This window comes from Cricetulus griseus, chromosome 6, assembly GCF_003668045.3.
Source record: "Cricetulus griseus strain 17A/GY chromosome 6, alternate assembly CriGri-PICRH-1.0, whole genome shotgun sequence".
Classification (NCBI taxonomy): domain Eukaryota; kingdom Metazoa; phylum Chordata; class Mammalia; order Rodentia; family Cricetidae; genus Cricetulus; species Cricetulus griseus.
In genome coordinates, this window is record NC_048599.1 from 154,367,563 (window position 1) to 154,379,332 (window position 11,770).

General features: G+C 50.1%; 1 protein-coding gene across 1 annotated transcript; it reads right to left on the reverse strand.

Annotated features, from left to right (window-relative positions):
• Positions 1-2,327: 2,327 nt before the first annotated feature.
• Bax (BCL2 associated X, apoptosis regulator) lies at positions 2,328-8,217 on the reverse strand. Its single transcript, NM_001244020.1, is given in 6 exon segments — positions 2,328-2,597; positions 4,191-4,295; positions 6,672-6,807; positions 7,391-7,537; positions 7,633-7,684; positions 8,139-8,217. Coding segments are annotated over 6 exon segments (579 nt in total). The 5' UTR covers positions 8,173-8,217; the 3' UTR covers positions 2,328-2,492.
• Between the last annotated feature and the right edge of the window lie 3,553 nt (positions 8,218-11,770).

Consider the following 11,770-nt stretch of genomic DNA (forward strand, 5'->3'; position numbering starts at 1 on the left):
GCGGCTCCTTTTATAGGGTGCTGACCCGCCGGGGGGCGGAACGCCCGAGACAGGGATTAGCCAATTGGCGGTGGCGAGAGGCGGAGCCGGAAGGTTCTCCTTGGCCAATCCTGAGCTGAGCGGAATCTCCGCCCCACCCTCCCCTCATGGGGGGGGAAGTCACGCGCCTGGAGCGCGAGGCCGTTGTGAAATGGAGGCTTGGGGGAGGGTCGGGGGTCGGGCTCCGCCGTGTTTCTGAGACCGCTAGGGATTCGAGACCTCGGGAAGGGATAGGGTTGAGGTCCTTCGGGGGTGCCTCACAAAAGGCAGCTTTTGGGCTCAGGCGAACAGGAGTGCGGGTGGGGTACGTCCGTAGTGCAAAGAGAACCCCCGTGTGCTCAAGACTTGCTCCAGTGAAGAAGGGGTATCACTACCTACGTGGGGATGTTTGGTATGCAAAGGGTACTCAGAATCCAAGGGTTTTAGGTTCACGATGGAAACTTTTTTCTAGAACCTTCTAGGGGAGGTCTTGAAGCCTTAAGGCAGCCTGCAGGATGAAAAGGGTAATTAGAGAGCCTGGGTTATCGCCTGCTCTGGAAAAGCAAGGGGACACGTGGAGTACTTTGAAGTCCTGGTCAACCTGCCTGTCTGGGTCTCATGGTGCTGCATCAGAAGACCTGTTTTTCTAGTAACAAAACTTTGCAAAGAAGAGTGCTACTGTCTCGACGAGCCCTTTTGACCTCGGAGGAATGACAAATTTGATTTGGTTCTGAGTATATAAATTTTACTTCACACTTATGTCAAAGCAACACACAAGCATAAGCAAACAATCCTAAGAACCACAGACAGTAGGCTCACAGCAGTGGTACCTCTCCTGCAGTGGCCCGTAGGTTCGGGCTCTGGATTCAGGCTGGTGAGTCTCCTGAGGGCCAGGTGTTGTGTGGAATGGTTGTCAGGTTAGCGGAGGAGAGCTCCAGGACATAAGAGTCATGGTACACTCTAAAATTCCCAGTTCTGAGCTGGTCCTTAAATAGTTGGCTAAATCATGCTAATCACACTTTGCCACAACTCACACATTTTCACTCTTATCTACAACAGCCAGGCTGCATAGTGGGCCTAAGCTCCCTTTCCTTTAATCTTTCTTCAAGCAGGCCTTTGCCTGGTTACAAGGCTCCTTACAGCTGCCTTGGTGAATTTCTGGCTGCCTTTTCTGGAGGCTGGTCCACAGGCTTCTTGAGGGCAGCTTGCTCTCTTGGAACTAAGAGAAATCCGTCTTGAGAACAATAACTCAGGACTAGATTGTCTTCACCCACATACATGTCCAAATACGACAGGACAGACTCATACCAGGGTTTCAACCTCGGGAGCTTTTAGAGGGCAAAGGCTATAACTGCTCATATCAAGGAAGAGGAGCTAACTCAAGAAAATGGAAAGACTGGTCATGGGGGCACTGCCCTGGGGCCTGGGAAATGGCCCACTGCATGCTGCTGAGGACCTTGGTGGAGCTGTAGCCTGGACCAAGTGCTGAGTCATGCTGAGCTCAGCTCCATGGTTGTTATGGGGTGGGGCACTGGCCTCACCCTGGCTGGCAGCCTGTTGTCCCCTTGTACTGAGGGACTGGTGGGGCTGTGGCCCCTGTGGTTCACTGGAGTTGGGCATTTTTATCTCAGGGGATGGCTGTCCTACACATATCTTTCTCCTGACCTGATGTCTGCGGTGCTCTGTTGATTTGGGGGCCAGAGTTACTCATTAACCACAGCACTTCAGAGCCTGACCTTCGGCCTCCAACCGACCCTGACAGGCCTGGACAAGGAAGGCAGTAAAGGTGGAGAAAGACAAAACCTGGGAACCCACAGAGAACAAGGAAGGGAAGAGGTGCACAGAGACCCTGAAGGAATGGTCAGGTATAGGGAATGTGGTTCAGAAACTAAGTGGGAAGCCAAGGACCAAGTCCCCCCACCTCCTTTTTTTTGTTTTGTTTTTTGAGACAAGGTTTCTCTGTGTAGCTTTGGAGACCAGGCCTCCCGAGTGCTGGGATTAAAGGTGTGTGCCACCAGCGCCCGGCCCAAGTCCCCTTTTAAATGCCTTCCTTTCCCCTTCTCACTCTTGGTGCCTCCCTGGCAATCCAGCTCCATTGGAGCAAAATCTACAGTCTGCTCCACTTCCTGTGGCCTCCCAAGCCTGCAGACTACTGAACCTGTTCCCAGGGCGAAGAGCAGCACTCAGCTGCTGCTCTTACTCCATATGGAGTGGTGTCTTCCAAGTCCCTGATTGGCTGCCTCCAGTGGACAAGGGGCCTGGTGCCTGTGCTTGTGATGCCAGCTGGGTGGACACTGGACCATACAATATAAAGTGGACCTGAGGTTTATTGTCCCCTCCCCCAGGGCCACCATTCCCACCCCTCCCAATAATTACAAAAGTAAGAAAAATGCCTGTCCCCTGTCCCCATTCTCCCCAGAAAAATGCCATAATTTATGAAAAAAAGACAATAGTCCAAGACGGCGGGCAGGGCCTCAGCCCATGTTCTTCCAGATCGTGAGTGAGGCAGTGAGGACTCCAGCCACAAAGATAGTCACTGTCTGCCAGGTGGGGGTCCCGAAGTATGAGAGGAGGCCATCCTAGGAACAGAGACAACCATGTTACTTCAACAACAAACTGCAGGGGGAAGGGTGGGATGGGGGCAGAGTTCACATGAGGGAATGCTAAGGGGACCCCAGGCCTACAATCATAGCCCCAGCACTCGAAACCTAAGGCAGGAGGCTTACAAGTATAATGTCAACCTGGGAAATGTGTTGAGAACCTCACTCAAACAACAAAACAGTAGTGAGAGGCAGAGGCAGGTGGATCCCCAAGTCCATGATCAGCATCTTCTACAAAGGGAGTCCAGGACAGCCAGGGATACACTGAGAAACCCTGTCTCAAAAACAACACGGGGTCAGTGAAGATGGCTCATGTGGGAAAGATGCTTGTTGCCAGGCAACATAAATTCCATTCCCAGAACCAACAGGGTAGGAAAGAACGGACTGCTGCACACCACCCTGACTCCCACACAAGCACACAAACATGCCAAACAAATGTAAAAATGAAATAAAACATACCCCCCACACACAATCCCAAAATGGAAAAACAAAGAACAAAAAAATGATTCCAATCTGGAAGTGGTGGCCCACACCTGTAATCCCAGCACTTGGTGGATAAGACTGGAGGATCACACAGTTTGGACTAGTGTGGGCTACATAGTAACTTCCAGACCAGACCAGCCTTGAGCTAAACAGCATGACCCTGTCTCAAAAGAAAGGAAGAGGGCTGGAGAGATGGCTCAGAGGTTAAGAGCACTGACTGGTCTTCCAGAGGTCCTGAGTTCAATTCCCATCAACCATATGGTGGCTCACAACCATTCGTTATGAGATCTGGTGCTCTCTTCTGGTGTGTAGATATACATGGAAGCAGAATGTTGTATACATAATAAATAAATAAAATCTTAAAAAAAAAAAAAAAAAGGAAGAGGACAGAGGCTGCAGCTCAGCTGGTTGAGTGCACAGGGCTGGGGCTCTACCCAACACCTCACAAACTGGCATGATGGAAGCAGGATGATCAGAATTTCAAGGGCACCTTCAGCTACAAAGTAAGTTTGAGGCCAGCCTGAGATACATGAGACAATCTCAAAAAATAAAAGAAATTCAAGCTGGGGTCAGGGGTCACCATGCACTTAGGGATCCTGGAAGGGAAGGCAGCTCTCTGATGGTAAGAATCAAGTCAGGTCACAGAAAAGTCAACAGGTACCAGATGAACCAGGCTGGGAGATTTGGTTCTGCATAAGTGGTTCTCAACCTATGGGCCGAGACCCCCAAAAGAGGTCCTATATCAGACATCCTGAATATCAGGTATTTACATTATGGGTTTGTTGTTGTTGTTTTGTGTTTTTGTTTTTGAGGCAGGGTTTCTCTGTATTGCTTTGGAGGTTGTCCTGGAACTCGCTCTGTAGACCAAGCTGGCCTTGAACAGGAGAGATCCGCCTGTCTCTGCCTCCCAAGTGCTGGGATTAAAGGCGTGCACCACCACCGCCCATCCATTATGATTTGTAACAGTAGTGATGAAATAGTTTTATGGTTGGGAATCACCTCAACACAAGGAACTGTATGAAAGAGTCACAGCATTAGGAAGTTTGAGAACCACTAGTCTAAAGTGTGACAAGGACTAAGGGGTCTCACCCAGCCACCCTGGTCTTGGATCCAGACAAGCAGCCGCTCTCGGAGGAAGTCCAGTGTCCAGCCCATGATGGTTCTGATTAGCTCGGGCACTTTGGTACACAGGGCCTGCAGGGAGTGGGAAGGTTACACGGGAGGACTGAGTCCTGTGAACACTCCTGGAGAAGGTGGTCTCAAGCCTTTGCTTTCATTCCTCTGTCTCTACTATGCAGTCTCTCCTCCTCCCTCCTCTATGACTCCTCAGTGCCCTCTAGATAAAAACTGGAAGGCAGGGAAGAGGTAAGCTCAATAGTAGAGCAGTATCCTAGCTAGCTAGTGCACCTGGTTCTAGTCCCAGCACCCAAAACAAACACTGGGAAGAAGAGAGCTAGGAGCAGTATGTTTGAGCTGACTTGCAGGGCACAGACACCTAGGTTTTGGTTTTGGGGTTTTGCCTGTTTGTTTTTTGAGATAGGATTTATATCTGTGTAAACCAGGCTGGCTTAGAACTCAGAGATCCAACTATCTCTACTAGTGCTGGAATTAAAGGTATGTGTCACCACCACTCTTGGCCCAAACACCTAGTTCTTTTGCAAGGACAAGCATGTAGAGTTCTAGGACTCTAAGGGGACCAAGTTGTACATCTGGGTCCCTGGGAACAACAATGGCAATCTGGAAAAGACTGAAAGCCCATAAGGCCCATGTGAAGACCCCAAACTTTGCAAGCCAATCTTTTTTTTGTTTGTTTTTCAAGACAGGGTTTCTCTGTGGCTTTGGAGGCTGTCCTGGAACTAGCTCTTGTAGACCAGGCTGGCCTTGAACTCACAGAGATCAGCCTGCCTCTGCCTCCCAAGTGCTGGGATTAAGGGCGTGCGCCACCAACGCCTGGCTGTAAGCCAATCTTGAACTTCTGGCCTAAAGCCACTCTCTTGCCATATCTTGCTGGGAGATATACACACACTGAGAACTCAGGCAATCCACCTCTTCATATCTATCTCTGATGGAGGTTGACTGACTGGACAAGCCGAAATCCAGCAATTCTCACCCCTCAAAGCTCGGGTCCTATTTATTATGTATACAGCGTTCTGCCTGCAACTACGTCTGCATTCCTGAAGAGGGAACCAGATGGTTGTGCACCATGTGGTTGCTGGGAACTGAACTCAGGACCTCTGGAAGAAGAGCCAGTGCTCTTAACCTGAGCCATCTCTCCAGCCCTAGAGGTTTTCTAAACCAGGTAAGACCACCTCCTGGCAGAGGCAGGACTTTCTCTCTTGATTGGACAATGCTCTCTTCCCCGCCTGTACTTGGGTTCCAAGGGGAATACTGTACAGACCACTATCCTTCTGCCTCCAATACTGAAGTCCCACCAGCTCAGGGATGAACCACATCAAGGAGATAGAGGTGGCATGGACGATGGTCACAGAGGCACTGAGCATGTGACAGTGCCACTAAAAATAACAAAATATGGAAGGAAACATACCTGCCTCAGTCTCTGCTCTGCCCTAACATATACTACCACAGCCTGGTCTTGAATGTTTTCCGTATCTAAAGCTGACCTTGAACTCCTAATCCTCCCACTTCCACCTTCCCAAGTGCTAGAACTGCAGATACACACCAACCACACCTCTGCTAGGCAAGGACTCACTGAGCCATAGTCCAGTCCTTTTCTGTATTTGTTTTGTTTTGAGACAGGGTTTCTCTGTGTAACAGCCCTAACTGTCCACGAACTCGATCTGTACCGAAACCAGGCTGGCCTTGAACTCAGAGATCTGCCTGCCTCTGCCTCCCCAGTGTTAGGATTAAAGGTGTGCACTTGCACCACCACCACCCGGACCTTTTTTGTATTTGTATATGGTAATGACAGAAAGAGCCTAAGGCTTCACATATGACATATGCTGAAGACCCACTACTCAGCTACACCCGTATCTCCTATCATGCCCATTTCTTTTTTTTTTTTTTTTTTTTTTTTTTTTTTGAGACAGGGTTTCTCTGTGGCTTTGGAGGCTGTCCTGGAACTAGCTCTTGTAGACCAGGCTGGTCTCGAACTCACAGAGATCCGCCTGTCTCTGCCTCCCAAGTGCTGGGATTAAAGGCATGTTTTTTTGTTTTTTTAAACAAGATTTTAGGTAACCCAAGATAGCATGAAACTCAGTATTTATCTTCAACTTTGATACTCCTACTCATTAGTCCTAGAATTACAGGCATAAACCAAATCACTTTTAAGGCCACCTACCCTAAGAAATCTTCCTGGACTTCTCTAACCCATCTCAATATCGCACCTTACCTCAACTTCGCAGCTATCAACCCGTCAGAGCTCTACCAAAGCCTTGCTTGTTTTGTTCGGGCAGAGGCCAGGAACTGGGGCCAGGCCATCATATATGAGGCTCAATACATTTGTTGAACAAATAACACAGTCATCTCTCTCCATTCCCTGAACCTCACTACCCCCAGGTCCTCACAGACTTGAGGGTACATCTCTGAGCCCATGGCCCTGTAGCTGCCCACCTTGAGCACCAGTTTGCTAGCAAAGTAGAAAAGGGCAACAACCCGGCCCCAGTTGAAGTTGCCATCAGCAAACATGTCAGCTGCCACACGGAAGAAGACCTCTCGTGGGGAGTTAGTATCCACATTAGCAATCATCCTACAGGAAAGAGAAGAACAGACACTAGGCAAGATGGTCAGATCCAGTGTAGGAGTTCCCACATCCTCCCCAGACTGGAGATGAGGAAACCAAGGCCGGAGCCACGCTGAAAAGGCGGTTAATAGGGGCTACGAGGGAGACAAGATACCTAAGAAAGCAAAGAAAACAAATGGTACCTTGAATTAGTTTCAAGGTCCTGGGGAGTCAGTGGCTGGAGCCTTAACTCAGCAGAAGCATGTTCTCCTACTATCTACAAGCAGAGGGCAGTGGAACACCTACCTTGAGTGGCTTTGAAATGTGGCTGACTAGCTAAGCATTTGCCTGTGATCATCACCAGTGAGGTGTCAGAGGCATGGCTCAGTGGTGGAGCACCTACCTAGAACCTGACTCAGAAAAGACTTGCTTAACTCCTACCAAGCACAGGGCTAGGCTACCATGTAAAGAGACCCTGGATTCTATGCCCAGCACGGAATATCTGAAGTGGTGGAACACCTGGTCCCTTGGGAGGACAAGAGTGTACGATGCCTGAGTTCTTGAGGTAACACGAAATCCCCGGATGGACCCCAGGACCCAGGAACCACACCTCTGCAGCTCCATGTTGCTGTCCAGCTCATCTCCAATTCGCCTGAGGCACTCGCTCAACTTCTTGGTGGACGGATCCTGGGGTGGCTGCTCCAAGGTCAGCTCAGGTGTATCCCCGGCCATCCTCCCAGCTCGATCCTGGATGAAACTAGATGTGAATGGAAGCGGGGGGACGGAGGCGCAGAGTGAGAACCGAGCGTTGCTCCTGAAGCCCACCCCACCACAACAGCGCCTCACACTCACCCCTGTAGCAAAAAGGCCCCTGTCTTCATGATCTGCTCAGAGCTGGTGGGCCCTGGTGGAGAGAGGAGGGAAGGAGTGCCTGGACTCCTAGGTTCCGGGAAGAGCGAGGGGGCTAGGGAGGCTCATAACCCTGAGCGGGGAGAGCTGAGCGCCCTAGCAGTGAAAGCTAACATGGAAAGCCGGGGGACTGCTACTGATGGACAGGGGGCGGGACCCGGCCTGCATCCCAGCTCCTCCGAAGACGCAGACAGGGGACCAAAAGCAAACAGACCCCCGGGCCGAGGGGCGGCACTGGGACCCGGCCCAGCCCAGGCCACCAGCAGGAAGTGGCGCCAGCGACAAGCCCGGGCCTGCCCGGGGGCGCGCACGCGGATGTCCGCTCTTGGGGTGCGGATGCGCCTGGCGGAATGGATCCGCGCGCCCCGCCTGCTCCCCCCGCCCGAGCCCAGAGCCGACGGGAGCCCGGGTTCCCTCCACCGGGCCTCGTCCTCCGCCTCCCGCCTCACCGCCGCCTCCGAGCTGCTCCCCCGACCCGTCCATCACCGCAGCTGCCTCTCGCCGGGTGCGCCCCGGGAGGCTGCAGCGCGCCCAGGTCACGTGACTGCTCGCGGACGTGCGCCCTTCACGTGAGTGCCCCGCAATATGGCCCCGCCCCGCACGTCGGGTCACGTGACTGTCCGGCCTATCCGGGCGGGGCCTAGGTCACAAGAGTGCGCGTGCGCAGTTCTGCCTGCGGCCGAACGTGGACCTAGAGGTTCCATTATTTATTGCCTTTTCCATAGTTTCGTAGTAGAAGTGCTACTGAGGCTGAGGCGGAAGGATTACTCCGAGTTCAAAGCCTGCTTACGATATTCAACAAAGCCTTGTCCCCAAAAACCGCTACCAGGAATGGTGTCACTTCGTTATGCAGTATTAGGAGGCTGAGGCAGGAGAAAGTATTGCCTCGAGCTCATGCACTGTGTACCCTTCAGTCTACACTTCTTGACTTGAAAGTATTCATTGCTATGAGTCATTGGTGTTTTTTCATGACCGGGTTTTTCTGTGTAGCCCGACTATCCTGAAACTTGCTTTATTGACCAGGTTGGCCTCAAACCAGAGATTTGCCCACGTCTGCTTCTGCACTGGGATTAATGTCATGTCGGACATGGACAGCTTTTTTTTTTTTTTCTGTATTGGGCTTTATAATGTTTCACATCACTGTAATTAATTGTATGTGCAATATTTTAGTTAATTGTTGGTGGCTCTTACCTACCTAGATTTCCCAAAAGAACTGTATTCCTTTCTCTTCAATTCCCTAGGACCTAGAACACCTATTGACTCATGGTTGTATCCAAATGTACCTTTGGTTTTTTTTGTTTTTTTTTTTTTGGTTTTTCGAGACAGGGTTTCTCTGTGTACTTTGGAGCCTATCCTGGCACTCGCTCTAGAGACCAGGTTGGCCTTGAACTCACAGAGATCCGCCAGCCTCTGCCTCCCGAGTGCTGGGATTAAAGGCATGCGCCACCAAGGCCCAGCTATGTACCATTTTTTTAAAAAGATTTATTTATTATACAGTGTTTTGCCTGCATGTATACCTGCAGGCCAGAAGAGGCCACCAGACCTCATTATGGATGGTTGTGAGCCACAATTGCTGGGAATTGAACTCAGGACCTCTGGAAGAGCAGCCAGTGCTTGGTGGAGCCATTTCTCCAGCCCTCAAATGTATCATTTAATGCCTGGCTAAATGTCAGGAATATACAGGAGACTCTGGCTGCCTCTGAGGCTTAAGACTTCTCAGAGACCATATCTGCCCCTCGGCCTTGACAGATGAGTTTCACATGAAAAGTGAAATAAAAAGAAATGTTATGATTTGTTTCCCCATAAGTTCAAGTACTGGAGAAGATTGGTAGGTCCCCAGTTTCTGGCTTTGGTTTTCTTTGTGTGTGTGTGTGTGTGTGTGTGTGTGGTTTTTGTTTGTTTGGTTTTTGTTTTTTCGAAACAGGGTTTCTCTGTATTGCTTTGGAGGTTGTCCTGGAGCTCACTCAGGCTGGCCTCAAACTCACAGAGATCTGCCTGCCTCAGCCTCCCTAGTGCTAGGATTAAAGGCGTGCGCCACCAATGCCCGGCTAGGTCCCCAGTTTCACATGAAGAGGTTGTGGGACCTTTAAGAGGAGTCACGTAGTAGGGGGACATTGGAAGGAACTACAGTAAATCTCATGAAGCCCTGCTGGGTTCTCTGCTTCTGGAGTGCTGGGATTAAAGGCATGCATTAGTGTTTTGCTTGCATGCCTATGCTTACCACATGCGTGTTTGATGCCCATTGGAGTCAGAAAAGGATGTTGGATCTAGAACTAGAGTTACAGATGGCTGTGACCCACCACATGGGTGCTGGCAATAGAACTCCGTCCTCTGCAAGGCAGCAAGTGCTCTTAACCTCTGAGACATCTTTGCAGACCCTAATTTTATTTTATTTTTTTTAAGAGAGCAGGTTGTTAGGCTATAGAGTGTCCTTGGCAGAGTGTCCACCATGCATAATACCCTGATAGAAAACCATTAAGAATTTTTAAATTTATTTTTGGTTTTTCAAGACAGTATTTCTCTGTGTAGCCCTGGCTGTCCTGGAACTGCCTTTGTAGACCATGCGGGCCTCAAACTCACAGAGATCCATCTGCCTCTGCTTCCTGAGTGCTGGGATTAAAGGTGTGTACCACCCAAACCCAGCAATTTATTTTATTTTTAACCAATGGGTACGTGCAGAGATCCCCTGGAGCTGGAGTTATCAATGTATGAGCCAGACTGATGGAGTTCTTTTTTAGAACAGTGAGTGATCTTTTTTTATTTGTTTGTTTTGCTTTGGTTTGCTGTTTTGGTTTTTCCAAGACAGATTTCTCTGTGTAACAATGCTGGCTGTCCTGGAACTCATAGAGAGCTCACAGAGCTCTGCCTGCCTCTGCTCTGGAGTGCTGGCATGAAGTGCCTGTGCCACCAATGCCTGGCCAGCAAGTGCTCTTAACTGCTGAGACTTTCCAGCCCAAAGCTCTGTATTTTGTTAAAGGTGAGACTCTGTCCCATGAGTCATTACCAGACAGGATGTAGTATGCAGGATGCAGTGTCTCTTGTTTGCTGATGAAAATACAATAGCCAGTTGAAAGAGGGTGTCTGTGACCCACATACTTTTTCTGTCTGTGGGCAGTCAGTCACACAGGCTGTGGGCTCCCGAAGTCACACCCACACTTTAATTTTTGTCTTTGTTTATTTGTTCTTTCGAGACAAGTTTTCTCTGTGTAGTCCTGAATGTAATGATTCAGGCATTACTCTGGCCTGCCCCTGTCACCTGGCACAATGCACTCAGGCAGTACTCTGGTCAGCCCAGGGTTCCATGACAACTAGTCTGCATGCAGGTGCAAAGGACCCTTTAAAGGACAGACCGTCGTCCACTTACGATGTCTTGCTCTCCTTTTGCCCGATCCTCTTTCGCTTTGCCCCTCCTCTCGCTCTCCCTCCTCTTTAATAAACTCCATGGCTAATCAATCTCTTGGTTCGTGTTCCATTGCATGACTAATTAAAACAAAAGAACAACACTGACTGTTATGGAACTCACTCTGTGGACCAGGCTGGCCTTGAACTCAGAGATCCACCTGCCTCTGCCTCCTGAGTGCTGGATTAAAGGTGGCACCACCACCTGGCTATTTTTTTTAGATGTATTTATTTTATGTCTATGAGTCTTTTGCCTGTGAGTGAAAAAAAAATTCAAAAGAAAGGACATGACTGCTCCTAGGTTGGTGGAATAGAAAGTTTATTGTAGATAAAAGGAAGCTTGTAAATAGAGGCAGAGACATCTGGGAGTGTCCGGAGTGGACTTGACCAGACTGGCCTGGCTATGAGAGAAGAGGAGGAGGGGAGGGAAGAGGGAGAGAGGGAAAACAGGTGCAACAGACAAGAACGCAAAGATACAAAAAAAGGGCAGGTAACCAAAATGCCTGGATTCTATAGGGAAGGGCCTCTGGGGGAAGGGCAGCCCAGCCCCGGGCTGGAGGGTTCAGCCCTGGTGTGTCCCCTGTTGTCTCCCACCCCCAGTCCCCCACAACAGGTAGGAACTGAGGGATGCTGGGAGAGGCTGGCATCCAGGTCGGCTTTGATAATTAAATAGGCACCTCAG